The sequence below is a fragment of the Podarcis tiliguerta genome (assembly GCF_965153285.1).
Source record: "Podarcis tiliguerta genome assembly, chromosome: 17".
Classification (NCBI taxonomy): domain Eukaryota; kingdom Metazoa; phylum Chordata; class Lepidosauria; order Squamata; family Lacertidae; genus Podarcis; species Podarcis tiliguerta.
The window spans coordinates 38,149,545-38,168,743 of NC_139550.1; the positions used below are offsets into that span (position 1 = coordinate 38,149,545).

General features: G+C 47.2%; 1 protein-coding gene across 3 annotated transcripts; it reads right to left on the reverse strand.

The window, feature by feature from the left end:
• Positions 1–85: 85 nt before the first annotated feature.
• Positions 86–19,173, reverse strand: TEX28 (testis expressed 28). Of its 3 annotated transcripts, XM_083421095.1 has the most exons (7): positions 18,824–19,173; positions 14,522–14,633; positions 10,762–10,959; positions 5,903–5,973; positions 4,400–5,070; positions 1,658–1,793; positions 86–529 (listed from the first exon to the last, which is right to left on the reverse strand). In XM_083421095.1, the coding sequence occupies exons 3-7, from the start codon at positions 10,814–10,816 to the stop codon at positions 215–217; spliced, it is 1,248 nt and encodes a 415-aa protein (XP_083277221.1). In that variant the 5' UTR covers positions 10,817–10,959; positions 14,522–14,633; positions 18,824–19,173; the 3' UTR covers positions 86–214. The 3 variants fall into 3 exon arrangements, with proteins under 3 accessions (XP_083277221.1, XP_083277222.1, XP_083277223.1); XM_083421096.1 differs by lacking the exon at positions 10,762–10,959 and having other exon boundaries at positions 18,824–19,168; XM_083421097.1 differs by lacking the exon at positions 10,762–10,959 and having other exon boundaries at positions 18,246–18,832.
• Between the last annotated feature and the right edge of the window lie 26 nt (positions 19,174–19,199).

A 19,199-nucleotide genomic window follows, 5' to 3' on the forward strand; every position in this document is an offset into this window, starting at 1 on the left:
ACCTGGAATGATTTTTCAGTTAACTATCACATATAGCTTGGCATAGCCACAGGGAGAAATAGACACGTCAGAAAGCACAGGGGAATAGGCTCTTAATTTTTAATTAATAAATAAACGAACAAGTAGTTAAATAAGCATTAAATAAGCATTAAATAAGGAGTGTTGGAGAGCATCAGGATGGATAAGGAAATATGTGTGCCATTTTGTTCTCTGTCTACCAGGCAGAGGGAAGCCATGTTCTCCATTCCTGTTGACGAATGACGGGCAAGTACTTCCAGGCAGCGCTTATGATGACAATCACAAGCAGAGTGGCCAGGGCACGCCAGCGAGTGCGCAGGAGAGGAAGGGAACAGGCTGAAATAGTAGAAACACACACCAAGAGAATGGTGGCAATGGTCAGCAGCAGGTTTATGAGCTGTCCATAAAGTTTATACACACTGGCCTGGGGTAGCTCCATTGCCTCCTGTTGCTGGGTTTGCTGCTGCATTTCGAGTTTGGCCAGCCGGGTCTGGTAGGAGTCCAGCACCTCCTGGCAGGGGTAAAAGGAAAAGGCATGAGGTCCAGATCAGATCAGGTTCTAGACCACCTGTCCCCACAATGGCTGGTCTTTCCCTCAGATAAACCTGTTTGGGTTCCCACACCCTTATTTCTCACCTGGAATGTGCAATTCTTAAATTATAATGCTATTCTTTGGTGGTCCTATCATATATCTTGTTAGCAATCTCAATTTGCCAAGTGCCAGTTCTTAGGTGGTCAAGTGGCACAATGCTCATACAAAAGGGAGGCATCAGCAAGCTCAGGGAGACCCCAAGGTGTGCAGAAGTAGTACACAAAAATATTTGGTGAACATAAATTGGGGAGGGGGGCAAAACAGCCCAATGGAGTTCAAGCACATTCTGTAGCAATAGAGTGCTTACTGAGAGATGGGGAAAAGAAAATCCTTGGGAACAGGGGTGCCAACTTGAATAAAATATTGTGGGGATCCAGGTAAGCCCCACCCTGCATAATCAATCACATGAGGCAGTGCATGCAGACCATTTTAATGGGAATGCACATCAACTTTGTGGGGGCCCAGCCCCCCCAAATATTTTATTGTGGGAGCCAAAGCCCCCACAGCCCCTAGGAGCTGGCTCCTGTGATTGGGAAGGGGACTGAAATGGAACATCCTGAATGGGAGCATTCCCCACTGTATAATTTTGTTATAGGTCCCATAGTTGATGTGATAATGATGTTACAATATATGCAAGTGAAATACTTGCCAATAAGGAACGTATCAGCATATGGGTAATAAAACCATCCACTGGCCAGCTTGAATCAGTACACACCCACCCACCTTGGGTATCACTCTACAAAAAGGTCAATGCCACCCCACCCTCCAATATTCTAAGCTATATAATTAATATTGACCTGAATCCTCTGAGCTTTCTAGCATTCTACTTTGACATAGGCAATACGACATGACATCCCTGTGGAAACACAGGCTGCATCTAAAGCTGACTGTTATGGCCTGCCCCATAATGTGATATACCTCATTGCCTCTGCATCCACACATTCTGTCATGGCCAATAACATGAGGATCACTCCATTGTCCTACTCGCTGCCCTTCATAATAGTGCCATGCATACATCTTGGGCTCCTAGACATGGGAGCTCCTTACCCAGATGTCCCGGGACCTCTCATAAGACTGATAGACCATTTTCTCCTCCGTGCATGCCAGGTCATGTTTGAGGTTGGTGATCTCATTGAGATTTATCTGTATCACATCATTCACCTGCACTTCGAGATGGTAGTACCTGGAGAAGGGTGGCACAGTCAAGGAGGGAGGAGTGAAGTTCTGCAGTCTGGTCCTTTATCCCTTGCTTCCCTCTTTGCACACACACCCCAAGCCAGCTGGCTGATCTTATTACAGCCTGAGCTTAAAACACTGCCGGTAAATGGATTATGATTGAGTTGGCTCTGTTCCCTCATTTGACACTTCCAGTGACAAGACACAGGTGAGCAGTGAAAGAGAGATGGCCATGATTACCCAGCAGACTCAAGGGCACCAAGTAGTGTGTGGTAAATATTAGGGCGCTGAACCAAAGAAGAAACACTTTTGGGTGTCCTTGAAGATCAGGCCCCACGTGAGCATGTTACCAGGATAGTTTGACACCCAAGAATTGGTACTGGGGGAAATGTGATTCTGGCTGTGTTGAATTTGCTGTTATGCTAAGTATTCTATAGAGTATAGAAAAAATACCAGGCAGGTTGCTCACTGCTGAAGTGGAATTGTTGGGGGGGGGGCGGTTATCAAAGCAAACTCTTCTATAACACTGCCATTCTATTTGAAATGACAAATGTGTTTACTAGCAAATCAAATGCTAGCTCAGCCATCAGCCTTGCCCCTCATCCTATGCATCAGATGGATTGTCTACTTTTCTATTTTTTAAAAAGTGTTGCATAAGCAGATAGTTCATTACCTTATTTTTAAAAAACTTTTTTGAGACATCACTGGCACAGCCAAACAATATTGTGTTTCTGCTTCAGACTTGCCAAACATTTTCCCCACCCAGAGCTTAAGCTTGGAGGAAAATAGGCACATTTGCATCAGCTGCCATTAATGTGCTTTCAGAATGTCCATTGCTCTAAAAATGTGCCCTTTTGTGGAGGCTAGGTATCTCTTCTTTGAACTGAAGACATTGACATTCAGAATTCCTTCATTTCTAAGGACATGATAGCTCTTCCCTTTTCCTTATTACAAGAAAATTGGGACCTTGGTTCCCATGTAATGTAACAGCAGCAGAAAAAGCATGGAGATCAGAAGGAATTGGCAAGCTAGATCCTGTACCATGGTATAGGTACAGTATAAGCTATGGGGGGAAAGGAATTTGCTTCTGTGCCTCTGTGTGAATCAGCGCTAGTTCCAGGTTTTTTTTTTTGTGGGGGGGCCAATTCACACTCAATGCACCCCTCTCCAAAGCATCACTATCCAGTTCTTTGCCCTCTCCCTCTGTTTCCAATCCACACAACTACCCAGAGGCAGAGCACAAGGGGAATGGAAGTTGCTTCTAACCCATCTCACCCTCTGCAGTGTGGACCTCTGCAGTTACCCAACAATGTGCTGGCCCTGGTGTTGATGCAGATGGAAAAAGGGAGTGTGGCACACAGTTCAAAAAGCCCATGTATCCAGTAATAGAAGTCTGATCACATTCCTTGGTGGGCAGTCTTGTGGCCAGGCCTCAGACCATGCAAATGATCCAGTGAATGGCAGGCTCGATCGCCTGGCTCCCAGCTATTGGCCAATACCAGCAGTCCTGGGATGGGCGTTCCCCTGGTGGTGGGCTCAACCAGCCAATGGGAATGCTTGGGCCCACTCCCAGGGGGCGTTAAATTGCGGCCTGCCCAGAGGTCTTCCCTGCCTTTTTTTTTTTTTGGATCCCCACCCCTTGATTTGATTGCTTTTAATTGTGCTTTCACCTTGCTATGAACCAAGCCGGTCACCATATTCAGGGCTGGGCAGGAATTTTTCCATTTGGCAAACTGGCACTCACCATCTGGTTCTCACCTTTCTCATAGCAAATCACAACTTTGTAAGGCGGTTAGGAATTGGGTAAGCCTAGATCTTGGCTGGAGGGGAGGTTGTAGCCTCTGCCTGCCCCCTTTGGGAAAGGGTATCCTGTTAAAAGGATCCAGGAGGAATGGTTCTGTCTGACACCTAGGCAGGGGCGGGGGCCTCACCACTCTTCCAAAGGGGGCCCTGTGGGGGGGTACCCCTATTTGATATAGGTCAAAGGGCATTTCCCCCCTCCCCAAGATGTGATTTATCCTTTGATGCACTTCCAGCAGATGCACTGGAGTGGAATAGTAACGGCTTTACCCAATGCTTATGCCAAACCATTCTTTACTGTAACCAATTGTTACAGGCAAAATTGTTCAAGGCAAAAACCCAATACAGTGGTACCTCGGATTACAGATGCTTTAGGTTACAGATGCTTCAGGTTACAGACTCAGCTAACCCAGAAATAGTACCTCGGGTTAAGAACTTTGCTTCAGGATGAGAACAGAAATTGTGCGGCGGTGGCAGGAGGCCCCATTAGCTAAAGTCGTACCTCAAGTTAAGAACATTTTCAGGTTAAGAACAGACCTCCAGAACCAATTAAGTTCTTAACCCGAGGTACCACTGTATGCTGTTGTCCTGTGTCATTTCCCTAGAGAACTGTGGGGTCATGGGGCCTTGGCACACAACTCTAGATTCTGGCCCTAACAGCAGAGCATTGAAGATCTTGAGCCACAGGCTCTGAACCTGTGAGACTGAGCAGGGGGACAAGGAGACAGGAGACCAGGAAACATCAAACCTGAGAATGGGGTGTCAGGAGATGGGATACTGGAGCCAACTGCCCTCATTAATGTGGGTGCCCACCTCTTCTTCTCCTCCTGCAGCAGTTCCATCAGCTGCTGTTTGTCAGCCTTCCATGACTCATCCAGCTTGTGCCACTCATCCTCCAGGACCTTGTGGTCTTCTCTAAGATCAAGCAGCTGAGCTTTCAACTCTTGAACCCTCTGCTTGATCTCTTCCTCAAGGATTTGCTTTGAGGAAGCCTCTTGAGCAGACCTGTTTTCTTTGCTCTCCGAGATGGAAGGAAGGAGTTCCTCAACAATGCAAGTTTCTGTAGTGCGGTTTCTGGGCATGCTGAAGGATGGCTGGTGAGACATGCTGTTCCTGGGAGTGGTGAGCTGCTGCTGGGCAGGAGTAGCACTGCTGCTGCTGTCCTGGCTTGTAAAAATCCTCTGTTCCAACTTCTTCAGCTGAGCCCAGGAATCCTGCAGACGCTGTTCTAGTTGGGCAATATTGGCTGAGGAGCGCTGGTTGATACGTTCAAAGGCCTGCCGGATGGAAGGTGCTTTCTCTCTGTCTGCCTTGCCCACCAGCTCCACATAGCATGAGGTATTGTCATCCCGATTGGCTTTCTCCACCCGCAGCATCTCAGATAAGTGGAATATGCGATGGCGTAGGACATCCTTTGGGTTGCGGTTGCTTAATTGGGAAGCGGTAGAAACAACAGAGACACTGCGGGGCCGAGGGGGCTCCACCTACCACAGGGACGAGGTGGGAAGATGATCAGAGAAAGAGCCAATGACATCAGCTATGAATTCATGCTGGGTCCCCACTAGCTACATCACAAGACACTGAATTATACTTCATCTAGAATGCATTCTGCCATGGCCATTATTGATCTTTTTATCTATCCCACAAAGCACTCTGCTGTGCTTCCTCTAAGGACTGATACCATTTACAATTTTAATCATAAATTTAACAATACAATTAAAAATAAATTGGGCAATAATATTTGAATGTACATGATACTGCTCCAGTCACTTGGGATGAAGGACTGGGGTGCTGAACAAGAGACAGCTGACTTGGCAAGCACTCCTTGTAGGCTAAACAGTCACTCAGGTTGTTCACCACCAACACTTCCTGACTCCTTGATTCAAGCTAAGCAGGACTAACATCACAGTTCCTATTGAAATTATAGCCTTGAGCCTTGTTCACCATCTTCCATCCTCACTACCTGCCTCTCCCCACAATGGGATTAGGCACTTATTCTTCATTGGCATTGGGGAGGGACCCAGGTTTAGTGAGTGAGCAGGACTTGAGGGGAAAAGCCTTCCTTTGGTCCCTGCTGACTGCATTGGTAAGGCATGAGAGAGAAATGTTTCCTGACTTCTCCTGTCATGGGTCTCTGTGCACACAGTGACATCATAGTGTTTTCTCCCCTAAAGCCATGGCAGGTGCAGCTCCTGGAACCAATTATCACAGATAGTGGGCAGTTAATGTGTGGAACATGGGCTGGGGCTTTTAAGAGTCTCCCCAAGAGAGCCACATGCCCTGGGGGAAATGAGGCTGTATCTTTTGGTCACTCACTGAACTGGCAGAGTCTTCTGCTTGCTGAAAGGATTCTCCCTTGGTTGAATTACAGAGATCCACCATGGGTGCTGTAAGGAGACAGGCATGTGCATCAAGAGCAATTCATTCAAGAAATGAAATTCCAACTAAAGATGCGGAAAAACTTTCTGACAGTAAGAGTTGTTCCACAGTGGAACTCTCCTTGTGGACTCTCCTTCCTTGGAGGTTTTTAAGCAGAGGTTGGATGGTCATCTGTCGCAGATGCTTTAGCTGAGATTCCTGCATTGCAGGTTGGACTAGATGTTCCTTGGGTCCCTTCCAACTCTATGATTCTATGATTCTATCTCATCCTGGACCCAAGCCAAGGGCCCCAAGAGACACTACGCAAGGGACAGTATGTGTCCACCTTCATCTCCATTACTCCAAGTCTTTATCAACATTGTCATCATCATCGTCATCATTATCCTTAATTATTAAATGAATATTAGACATTTCCCATCCCATTTGTTAAGTATCAAAAGCTTACAAACAAACACATTAAAAGCATAATAATATATTCTAGAATTTTCCCCTCCCCCAAAAAATGTTTGTGATCAGGAACACTTTGGGGAGGACCGGGGGGCCCTGAATGCATGATTTTGAGGGGGTGTGAGCCAGGTAGCCTCCAAGCAAGGATCCCCACCATGCCTGTCACTGGGGGTCTTTGGGCCCAGGAGCCCAGCCTGTCCTGGCCTCCCCTCACTGAATGACCGGCTGGCCAGTGCTGGGAAAATTCATCCGCCAAGGGCTGTGTTGGTCGCCTGGGCTCCTCCTGCGTGGGTGGGTGGGCAGGTGGCACAGCCTGGCGCCGTGAACCGCCTGTGCCCTGGGTGCCAATAAAGGACACAATGCCACTGTTTGTGATTGAAATGTGAACAAGTTCAATCCTCTTAATACAGGGATGGTGCACCTGTGGCCTTTCAGATGTTGTGGACTCCAACTCCCATCAGCTCCCCCAGTCAGCATGACCAATGGTCAGGGGTGATGGCAGTTGTAATCCAACACAGATTCCGCACACCTGACTTCATATAATGCAGTTTCCCCTTCCCACTAATCAATCCTAGAGCTCTGCCAACAAGACTTTCTACAAGAGAATTTCCTGGTGCATTGTGCTTTATGTGTTAGAGTTGTATGTCCTTCAGCTTTCTGCCTGAGGCAAACACCTCATTTGCCTCATGGTAAGATCTCTGCGGGTGGCGCTGTGGGTAAAACCTCAGCGCCTAGGACTTGCCAATCGCATGGTCGGCGGTTCGAATCCCCGCGGCGGGGTGCGCTCCCATCGTTCGGTCCCAGCGCCTGCCAACCTGGCTGACTGACCGGACCCAAAGGGTGCTCATCAATGGTTCCTCTTCATCCTGGAGAAGAGTGACTAGTGGGGTGCCACAGGGTTCTGTCTTGGGCCCGGTCTTATTCAACATCTTTATCAACGACTTGGATGATGGACTCAAGGGCATCCTGATCAAATTTGCAGATGACACCAAACTGGGAGGGGTGGCTAACACCCCAGAGGACAGGATCACACTTCAAAACGACCTTGACAGATTAGAGAACTGGGCCAAAACAAACAAGATGAATTTTAACAGGGAGAAATGTAAAGTATTGCACTTGGGCAAAAAAAATGAGAGGCACAAATACAAGATGGGTGACACCTGGTTTGAGAGCAGTACATGTGAAAAGGATCTAGGAGTCTTGGTTGACCACAAACTTGACATGAGCCAACAGTGTGACGCAGCAGCTAAAAAAGCCAATGCAATTCTGGGCTGCATCAATAGGAGTACAGCATCTAGATCAAGGGAAGTTATAGTGCCACTGTATTCTGCTCTGGTCAGACCTCACCTGGAGTACTGTGTCCAGTTCTGGGCACCACAGTTCAAGAAGGACACTGACAAACTGGAACGTGTCCAGAGGAGGGCAACCAAAATGGTCAAAGGCCTGGAAACAATGCCTTATGAGGAACGGCTAAGGGAGCTGGGCATGTTTAGCCTGGAGAAGAGGAGGTTAAGGGGGGATATGATAGCCATGTTCAAATATATAAAAGGATGTCACATAGAGGAGGGAGAAAGGTTGTTTTCTGCTGCTCCAGAGAAGCGGACACGGAGCAATGGATCCAAACTACAAGAAAGAAGATTCCACCTAAACATTAGGAAGAACTTCCTGACAGTAAGAGCTGTTCGACAGTGGAATTTGCTGCCAAGGAGTGTGGTGGAGTCTCCTTCTTTGGAGGTCTTTAAGCAGAGGCTTGACAACCATATGTCAGGAGTGCTCTGATGGTGTTTCCTGCTTGGCAGGGGGTTGGACTCGATGGCCCTTGTGGTCTCTTCCAACTCTATGATTCTATGATTCTATGAACCTAGCAGTTCGAAAGCACCCCTGGGTGCAAGTAGATAAATAGGGACCGCTTACCAGCGGGAAGGTAAATAGCGTGCCGTGTGCTGCGCTGGCTCGCCAGATGCAGCTTGTCATGCTGGCCACATGACCCGGAAGTGTCTGCGGACAGCGCTGGCTCCCGGCCTATAGAGTGAGATGAGCACACAACCCTAGCGTCTGGCAAGACTGGCCCGTACGGGCAGGGGAACCTTTACCTTTACCTTTAAGATCTCCTTTGAGTAGGGGTTGCATATATATTAAGCAAATAGATGTCTTGGAGGACATTTAGAGGTGGGTGTGAGGGGTGATGAGCCAGCACCTCAACCCCAAACAGTCAAAGTGATTTACCAACTTCTGTAACCACTAGCGATAGAAGGATAAAGTCCTAATTAATGGAGGCCCCAAATATCTGAAAGTCTGCCTCCTCAGGTGTTAAGAAAGGCAGAGAGGGCTGTATTGGTTATTCCACCTGTGACATACTATCTCACTGAAGATGTGAACTAGGTAATGTGACTTATTTTCTCTGTGTTTAAAAGTTTCATCTCTCCCTGTTGACAACACTAGGTAGGCCTGTTTGTGGTAGTGTTTCTTTATTATACTACAGCCAGGTGTTTTACTTATGTGAAGGATGCTGTGTGTTCACTTATTCCCCCACACAGAGATTCAATTTAAGGAGGATGCACTTCTGGAACAAAACTAGACTTTTAATTAATTACACTCATGGAGGTTGGAAAAGATTGTGAATTGAACCAATGTATGGTGAATTTGCTCTCACTGAATCCTTGCCGCAATAATGCTTGTACATCATTCTGATTACATAAAATACTTGGAATGTGACAGATTTGGAATGTTAACAGATATTATGAAATGCCAAAAAACTTAGTGAATGCTAGGCCCAGACTAATTGGTTGTCATTATGACCTATATACTAGAGCCAAGGCTGTAACATAAATCAGTCGCTTTGGACAAAGGCCAAAATTTCTGATACGTCATGCCAAAAAAAAAAAGTACCGTACATACTGGTAAGTACCGGTACTTGCATCATTGAGTCATACATGTATCTACCACTAGATGGCAGATGACTGATATTAGCTGGCCATATAGCCACGAAATTGCTAAAATAGGCCTGAGGTATTGCACAGCCATAAGCTGTTCCCAAGTAATCTGCCTAGAAGTCATGTTTCACCAGTTTCCAGCTGCAGACATAAAGTCTAGCTCCACCAGAATAATAGAGAGACTGTCTTCAGGCAGATATTGAAGTAGGTATCATAAATGAGGGTTGGGGGGGGGGAGAGAAACAAAAACTATGTGACTTGAGTTCATTAAAATTCAATTACATTACATTTTGCTTTCTCAAAAGTTGCCTTGGGTTTCTGCTCAAAATCTCCCTAGGAAGCAGAGATTTGCAGCACCAGGACATTTTGCTATTAAAGCAAGTGAAAAGGTTTATATTAATAACCACTTATGATTTATCATCTTGGTAACCCAGCTTTGTGCACAAGTGTGCATACAGTAATTCTTTTTTTTTTTTTTTTTTTTTGTTCAGTATCTACAGCATGGGTGTCAAACACAAGGCCCGTGTAGCCGCCGCTGGCCGCCAGCCTTCACCTTTTATTCTCGCTTTTTTTTTTTTTTTTTTTTTGGAGCCTGGATAGCTCAGTTGGTTAGACCATGGTGCTGATAACACCAAGGTTGCAGGTTCGATCGCTGTATTCATAGAATTCTAGGATTCTATGATTCTACAAGAAAGCCGCCTCTTCAGCGCATGCGCGGCAGCCTACAAGCCAGAGAACGTCTGCCCTCTAGCGGCGCCACGGCCTCCGATGAATTTGAGTTTGACACCCCTGATCTACAGTATCTACTGTAGTATAAGAATAAAGTGCAGATTGCTCTCCACTTACAGCCCACTTTTTGAGGGCGATATCTGATGCTGAACAGGCCTCCTCCATTTTCTTAGTTCACATGGGCCTCTGACTTTCCACTAGAGAACAGCAGTAGCCTGAATTAGCCATTTGTATTTTGGACTCCAACTTCCTGGCCAGCATGGCCAATTGTTAGACATGATGGAAGTTGTAGTCAAGCAATATCTTGAGGGCCAAAGGTTGCTATAGGTTGATGTTTTATTATGTTAGTTGGCCAGTCATTTTCTGCATATGGGGTGCTTCTTATCTGTGTCTTTTATAGGTTGTGCATAAAAGCGATGCTGACCAGGTTACAGTTATTGAAGCATGTGCTACAGTCCATGAAGCCCTTGCAGCTGCTGCTGAGCTGGCCAAACAAGGTAATGGAATGCTGGGTTCTTTCCGCCGCCCCCCCCCCCCTTGTGGAATTCTCTGATCTTTTGCTTCCTCTTAAGCATCTATATCCCTTTATAATCAAACACTTGGATGCTGCCACCATAACCTCCGATGCCATAGCCATCAGAGGCCAAATCACCACTGCTGAGGATCACTAGAGAATAAGCAATTTACTCATCATGTTTGCTTCAAAATGACTGGGGAATGAAGGTTGTGACTGTGGAACCATGGCACAGGATGCTTGTGAAGAGAAACTATTCACGACAATTCTGGTTCCTCTTGCTTTTTTGATGACATGTTGTGTCTGCAATTGCCAGTTGTACAAGTGTGGCTATATGTTAGCACTGGAATATCACCACTCTTCCAAATGCCCTGCAATTAAAAAAAAAAAGTGGAAGGCCCTCCCAAAGGAGGCGAATCAGTCTCCTTCACTGTGAACTTTTAGGATATACAGTGGTGCCTCGCAAGACGAAATTAATTCGTTCCACGAGTCTCTTCGTCTAGCAGTTTTTTCGTCTTGCGAAGCAACCCTATTAGCGGCTTAGTGGATTAGCGCTATTAGCGGTTTAGCGGCTATTAGCGGCTATTAAAGGCTTAAGGGATTAGCGGATTAGCTGCTAAAAGGCTATTAGCGGTTTAGCAGCTTAGAAAAAGGGGGTGGGGAGCAAAAAAAAATCTCAAGACTTGCAAGACATTTTCGTCTTGCGAAGCAAGCCCATAGGGAAATTCGTCCTGCGAAGCGCATCGAAAAACGGAAAACCCTTTCGTCTAGCGGGTTTTCCGTCTTGCGAGGCATTCGTCTTGCGGGGTACCACTGTATTTAAAATGATTCCTGTTTACTTGGCCAACTGATGGCTGAAAATTCTGACCCTAGCAACTCTGTTATGATTAGTTTGAGTGTAGGTAATTGCTTTTAGGAATTTTAAACTGTTTTAGAAGGTTGTTTTAAACTGTTTTTTTAGTTGTGCACCATGGACTCTCTTGGTGGATGGCTGTGTGCCTTCCCCTGTGCTAGGACCTTAATAAGAATCTGCCAGATCTATCAGCAAAACTTGGGTTGTAGGGATTTCCCATCAATAGGCCACTGATTGATGCTAGCCTGCCCCCATCCTTCTGCCTGATCTCAGGAACTTTATGTTTTGCAGGCAGGGTGGTTAAGTACTTGCACAAGCTTGGGCTTATTACCATCTGAGTATTCCTCCTTGGGTTTGGCTAGGTCCCTGGTTATTGAGGAGACAGTACCAACACCACAAAGTTTGCTCTCTGTGCCCACTTGTATCTACCTGATATCCCTCTGCAAGAGTTTCTCCAAACAATTTATTGACAGCACAGGTTTGTCTTCTACTTGTGGGGAGAACACTGCTGCTGCTACACTCATAATAATAATAATAATAAGAAGAAGAAGAAGAATTTATACCCCACCCTCCCCAGCCAAGACCAGGCTCAGGGTGGCTAACACCAAATATAAAAACAATTGGTTGAAATACAGCTTAAAAAACAAGATTAAAATACAACATTAAAACTTTAAGATGCAGCCTCATTTCAGTGGAAACTCAAATCTAAAACGTTTTGGGGATGAAAACGTCAAGTCTTCACCAAGGCTAACTATCCAGACAGGTTCTACATGGGCCAGAAAAAAGCCAGGGAAGTCCCCAAATACGAGTTCCAACAGAAGGAGAAAGGAAAAAAGAAAGAAAGAGGGGGAGGGAATCAAACTGATTCCAAGCCAAAAGCCAGGTGGAATAACTCTGTATTACAGGCCCTGCGGAAAGAAATCAGATCCTGCAGGGCCCTGGTCTCATGAGACAGAGTGTTCCACCAGGCCAGAGCCAGTGTTGAAAAGGCCCTGGCTCTGGTTGAGGCTAATCTGACTTCCTTAGTGCCCGGGACCTCTAGGATGTTGCTATTTAAGGTCCTCCGTGGGGCAAATCGGGAGAGGCGGTCCCATAAATATGAGGGCCCTAAGCCACAAAGGGCTTTAAAGGTCAAAACCAGCACCTTAAATCTGACCCTGTACTCCACCGGGAGCCAGTGCAGCTGGAAAAGCACTGGGTGAATATGATCCCATGGCAGAGACCCCGTGAGGAGCCTCACTGCAGCATTCTGCACCCACTGGAGTTTTTGGGACAGCTTCAAGGGCAGCCCTGCATAGAGCAAATTACAGTAGTCAAGCCTGGAGGTGACCGTTGCATGGATCACTGTGGCCAGATCGGGGCGGGAAAGGTAACGGACCAACTGCTTGATGCGGCGAAGGTGGAAAAATGTTGCCTTGGCTGTTGCTGTAACCTGCACCTCCATGGAAAGGGAGGCGTCAAGGATTACACCTAAACTCTTAACGGAAGGCAATGACACTAATTGGGTCCCCACAAGAGAAGGGAGTTGGTCCCTCATCCCTATGCCATCCCGACCCAGCCAGAGGACCTCTGGCTTCGAAGGATTTAGTTTCAATCGGCTCCCACGAAACCATCCAGCCACAGCTTCCAAGCATCTGGTCAGTGTGTCCGGGGCCGAGTCGGTGTGACCATCCATCAGCAGATAGAGCTGTGTCATCAGCATATTGGTGACAACCCAGCCCAAAGCTCCAGACAATCTGGGCAAGGGGGCACATAAAGATGTTAAAAAGCATCGGGGAGAGGATTGCGCCCTGTGGCACTCCACACACCAAGGAGTGGTGCAATGACATCTCCCTCCCTAGCACCACCCTCTGTCTCCGACCAGAGATAAAGGAGCACAGCTATTTTCAGGCTATGCCCTGTATTCCCACGTCGGCGAGGCGGTGGTCCAGAAGATCATGACCGACGATGTCAAAGGCTGCTGACAAATCTAAGAGAATCAGCAGTCCCGACCCGCCTCAATCCAGTTGTCTACAGATATCATCTGTTAGGGCGACCAGAGCCGTCTCAGTCCCGAAACCAGGATGGAACCCAGAATGAAATGGATCTGAAATGTTATATGATTGACAGCTTTGCAGTAGCCTGTTTGTGAACATCTAACTTTCCTCTTTCCCACCTCCCTCTTCCCACCCTAAATAGCCTCCTGTCAATTGAAAAGAGAGGGTTTTTTATAGAAAGTTTGGTAGAGCTCTGTCAACACTTTGTCACTTTGAGCTCAGGAAGACCAGAACTGAGCAGAGGCACACTCCCGCACTGGAAGGTTATCCCAAGGCTAACTTGCATAGCCCTGCTCACTGGAGCAAGTAGGAAGAAAAAGTCATTGTAAAAGTCCTCTTCCACTGTAAGGGGGAAAGTGTACTTTGGGAACACACAACGAATGATATACAGATTACCGTAAATCTGGCCCAGTTGGCTTGCCAGTCATATCTGCATGTATAAACAACTTTGTAGAATCATAGGCTTGGAAGGGACCATGAGGGTCATCTAGTCCATCCCTCTGCAATGCATGAATCTTTTGCTCAATGTGGGGCTCAAAACCACGACCCTGAGTTAAGAGTCTCATGCTCTACTGACTGAGCTATCCCAGGATAGTTCCTCATAACTTGATTATGTCTCCTTTCTTAAGCCAAATAGGGGTGCATTGGGTTAAGAATCAATGACCATGTTTTCTGTGTTTGTAGGCTCCTTCGCCCAGGAAAAATGGCATAGATAAATCTAGTAGTTAAGTAGTAGGTCCCCTGTAAGCTGTGAAGAGCACCTTTGCCAACAAATACTGCTTTCTGCCTTTTGATTGGTGGAAGGGATAATGGAATTATGAAAAGTGAGGGTTTAAAAGAGCAAAGGTGTCTCTCAAACATTAACTTTTTGACTTCTTGTTTCCAGTTTTGACATAAATGCTAACATTCACAGGCTTTGACCTGTCCAATTTACCCTTTTCCCCAACCCTAAGCCATGGTACTTGATTTTTAAACTACTCTTGTATTAACTAGGCTCAAAAGCTTCCTGGCAATTATATGTGGACCAAATAGTACTTGTCTTACCTGAACCTGTTGACACCTACTCCCGTACCTGGCTCCTACCCTACTTGGCTTTCTTCTCTCATGCCTGACATTCCAGGGCCCTGTTGCGTAGTAAATGTTTCCTGGCTGTTTCCTACCAGAAGGTATTGACATAGAATTAGTTTTGCCTACAGAAATGCAACGGGATGTCACATAAATGCTTTTGCCTAAAGTTCCTGTTGTGATATTAATTCTACTCGCAACCATCTTCCTGTTTTATATGTACTATATCTGCTATTCACAATGCACATCCAGCAAGTCAATAAAAAACAGCACGTTCTCAACTGTTACCTTTCTGGATAATTTGCTTCATAACAGTAAGAGGTAGTGAAAGGACAGAAAAAAAACTGAGGAAGGTTTGAGCATATGCATGGAAGGCAGGGGGAAAGAGAGAGAGAGATTTTTAGAGCAGAACTAGATGTTAAGACAGAAAACTGGAGCCCCACGTTGGGTTTCTCCCCACCCCCTCAGTAATATGTAGTGAAAATTAGCCATGGCCAAATGAAAGCATGATTTTGCTGGGACAAACTTAAGTTCTATTGGCTACATTTCCCCTGGACAAGAGCCTTGCTTTTATTTGTAAAAAAATTATATTTTTTTATATTGGAAGCAGGATTTTGCAAGATGCACTGTACTGCTGTGCTGTAGTAGCATACGTCATCTCTTGCAAAACTTAGCTTCACAATATTGTTGAAAAGACCCAGAGGGTTGAAAACAATACTTTGCAGCATTTTACAGGAAACAGATTTAAGCAAGAACAAACAAGGTGGTGAATAATATTGTGTGTGTGTGTGTGTGTGTGTGTGTGTAAAAGGTAAGAGGTCCTGGCTCAGTAAATAATAATAATAATAATAATAATAATAATTTATTATTTATACCCCGCCCATCTGGCTGGGCCTCCCCAGCCACTCTGGGCGGCTTCCATAGAAACCAAAAATACACTAAAATATCACACATTAAAAACTTCCCTGAACAGGGCTGCCTTAAGATGTCTTCTGAATGTCAGGTAGTTGTTTATCACTTTGACATCTGCTGGAAGAGCGTTCCACAGAGCGGGCGCCACTACCGAGAAGGCCCTCTGCCTGGTTCCCTGTAGCTTTGCTTCTCGCAATGAGGGAACCACCAGAAGGCCCTCAGCACTGGACCTCAGCGTCCGGGCAGAGCGATGGGGGTGGAGACGCTCCTTCAGGTATACTGGACCGAGGCCATTTAGGGCTTTAAAGGTCAGCACCAACACTTTGAATTGTGCCCGGAAATGTACTGGGAGCCAATGTAGGTCCCTCAGGACCGGTGTTATATGGTCTCGGCGGCCGCCCCCAGTCACCAGTCTAGCTGCCGCATTCTGGATTAGTTGTAGTTTCCGAGTCACCTTCAAAGGTAGCCCCACGGAGAGCTCATTGCAGTAGTCCAAGCGGGAGATAAGCAGAGCATGCACCACTCTGGCGAGACAGTCCGCAGGCAGATAGGGTCTCAGCCTACGTACCAGATGGAGCTGGTAAACAGCTGCCCTGGACACAGATTTGACCTGTGCCTCCATGGACAGCTGTGAGTCCAAAATGACTCCCAGGCTGCACACCTGGTCCTTCAGGGGCACAGTTACCCCATTCAGGACCAGGGAATCCTCCACACCTGCCTGCCTCCTGTCCCCCAAAAACAGTACTTCTGTCTTGTCAGGATTCAACCTCAATCTGTTAACCACCATCCATCCTCCAACCGCCTCCAGACACTCACACAAGACCTTCACCGCCTTCACTGGTTCTGATTTAAAAGAGAGGTAGAGCTGGGTATCATCTGCATACTGATGAACACCCAGCCCAAACCTCCTGATGATCTCTCCCAGCGGCTGCATGTAAATGTTGAAACGCATGGGGGAGAGGACAGAACCCTGAGGCACCCCACAAGTGAGAGCCAGGGGTCTGAACACTCATCCCCCCCCCACCGCTTTCTGAACACGGCCCAGGAGGAAGGAGCGGAACCACTGTATGACAGTGCCCCCAGCTCCCAGCCCCTCAAGACGGTCCAGAAGGATGTTATGGTCGATGGTATCAAACGCCGCTGAGAGATCCAGCAGAACTAGGAAACAGCTCTCACCTTTGTCCCTAGCCCGCCGGAGATCATCAACCAGTGCGACCAAGGCAGTTTCAGTCCCATGATGAGGCCTGAATCCCGACTGGAAGGGATCCAAATGGTCCGCTTCTTCCAGGCGTGCCTGGAGTTGTTCAGCAACCACTCGCTCAATCACCTTGCCCAAGAATGGAAGATTTGAGACTGGGCGATAGTTGGCCATCGTGGCCGCATCTAAAGATGGTTTTTAAAGAAGCGGTTTAATAACCGCCTCTTTCAGCGGGTCTGGGAAGGCTCCCTCACGGAGGGAGGCATTCACCACCCCACGAAGCCCATCGCCCAGTCCTTCCCAGCTAGCTTTTTTAAGCCAGGATGGGCAAGGATCCAGGAGACAGGTGGTTGGCTTCACTCGTCCAAGCAGCCTGTCCACATCCTCGGAGGTAACAGATTAGAATTGATCCCACGCAACTTGACTAGACAGGACTCTAGCACTCTCCCACCCTGGCCCTGCTCCCACGGTGGAGTCTACTTCTTCCCGAATCTGAGCGATTTTATCTGCAAAAAACTTTGCAAAATCATTGCAGGAGAACATGTGGCCCGTACTGGGCCCCAATGTTGCAGGTGGTTCCGCTAAATTGTGAACCGCCTGAAAAAGTCTCCTGCTGCTGTTTTCTGCAGATGCAATAGAGGTGGTGAAGAAATTCTTCTTTGCCGTCGCTATCGCCACTTGGTTGAGCTCTAACCTGTGTCCGGTCAGATTCGGAATGAGTTATCCACCACCGGCGCTCTAGCCGTCTCAACAATTGTTTCATTGCCCTCAGATCTGTGGAAAACCACGGGGCTGTCCGGGCTCCATGCAATCGGAGAGGGCACTTCGGAGCCAAACAGTCAATAGCCCTGGTTAACTCCACATTCCAGCGGGCCACCAGGGAATCAACTGAAAGGCCATCAACATGGGTTAGAGCATCCCCTACCACTCTCTGGAAACCATTTGGATCCATTAAGTGGCGGGGGCGGACCATCCAAATTGGTCCCACCTCCCTGCAGAGGAGATGGGTCGCAGAGAAGTCCAGTTGCAACAGGAAGTGATCTGACCATGGCACTTCTTTCGTTTCACTTTTACTTAGTGTCAGATCACCAACATCCATAGAGGTAAACACCAGGTCCAAGGCATGTCCGTGGCTAAGGGTTGGGCCAGACTTATTCAGGGACAGCCCCATGGAGGCTATGCTTTCCACGAAGTCCCGAGCGGCCCCTTGTAAGGTCGTGTCGGTGTGGATGTTAAAATCCCCTAGGATGACCAAACTAGGTGTCTCCAGGAGAACATCCGCCACGATCTGAAGCAGCTCGGGCAGGGAATCCTTGGTGCAGCGGGGAGGTTGGTACACCAAAAGGAATCCTGTACTGCCCCTATTGCCCAACTTCCAGAACATGCACTCGGAAAACTGGGTCTTCCCAATAGGACGCCTGGTGCAAACTAATGACTAAAGGAGCATCTGCCTTGTATACAAAACATCTCAGCTTCACTCCCCAAAGGCACCTCCAGGTTGGGCCAGGGAAGCCCCTGCCTGAAACCCTGGAGAGGCACTGCCAGTCAGAGTGGACGGCCTTGAGCTAAATCCACCAGTGTTAGGCAACTGACCTGGTGCAAGGCAGCTCCCTGTGTTCCCACTTGAAAGCTGTGGAAAATTTGTGGATCTTGACAGCTCTGCAAGGCTGTAGGTTGTGTTTTTGCTGCAACAGGCTAATATGGCTGTCCTTTTGGAAAATGTCATATCGATGGAGCCATATAAATTAGCAGTGTTCTTATTAATCATCCTCACCGGTATTGGGTTTCTTTAAAATCACTCCCTCCTTCCCCTTCAGAAGTCTGTGTCTTTTGGGGTGTATATTTTATCTGTAAGCCACCTTGAAACCTTGTGAGGAAGAAAGGTGGGGTACAAATAAATTTTTTTTAATAATAATAATAATAAATATAAAGGAGCAGAGAAACACCATGCCTATCTTTTTGTTTGTCTTTCTCCTTTATTGCTATTATTATTATTATACATTTTTTAGAGAGTGCTTGGTCCCCTTGGAAAAAATGACCCCTTATCGCCCATCCACGTTCCCTTTGAAGGCACTTGAAGGGGGCTCTGTCTTCCTCTGAGGAGAGAAAGCAACACCTGTAAGTATCATGCAAGCGACCATTAATTCCTGAACTTCCCGACCCTCCCTCACCTCACGCAGATTTCGGAGGGCGGGAGGATTAGGGAGGTTCCTACTAATTAAATCTGCCGAGGCTGCATTCTCATTGGCCTACACACACGTCACTCAGCGTGCGACCGGCCCCTATGTCGTTGACCGTTATAAAGGGGAAAGCACGAGGAGACTGGAAAGCGCGTTGGCCGCCAAAAGAGGGGCGGGGCAAAAGGCTTCCGTAGGGCAGACCTGGGAATAGAATACGGGGCGTGGCTCCCGGAGGATCTAGCCAAACAGAAGGCAGGAGGGGCGCAGTTTTGAGAAGCCGATAGCAAAGCGTATCCCATATAGCACAGCCCACTCCCACCAGGCCTGCTGCTCAGCCTATCATATCAGAGGAAGAGCGTTACGTGAA

What these genes read in the sequence shown, in the direction of transcription:
- TEX28 (XM_083421095.1), bottom strand. Translation starts at nt 10,816, where the DNA reads ATGGTTCCACAGTCACAACCTTCATTCCCCAGTCATTTTGAAGCAAAC. An exon ending in CTGCAGGAGGAGAAGAAGAG is followed by an intron (nt 1,794 to 4,399) that starts GTGGGCACCCAC and finishes ACCCTTCTCCAG; the next exon opens with GTACTACCATCTCGAAGTGC. An exon ending in AGAGGTCCCGGGACATCTGG is followed by an intron (nt 530 to 1,657) that starts GTAAGGAGCTCC and finishes TACCCCTGCCAG; the next exon opens with GAGGTGCTGGACTCCTACCA.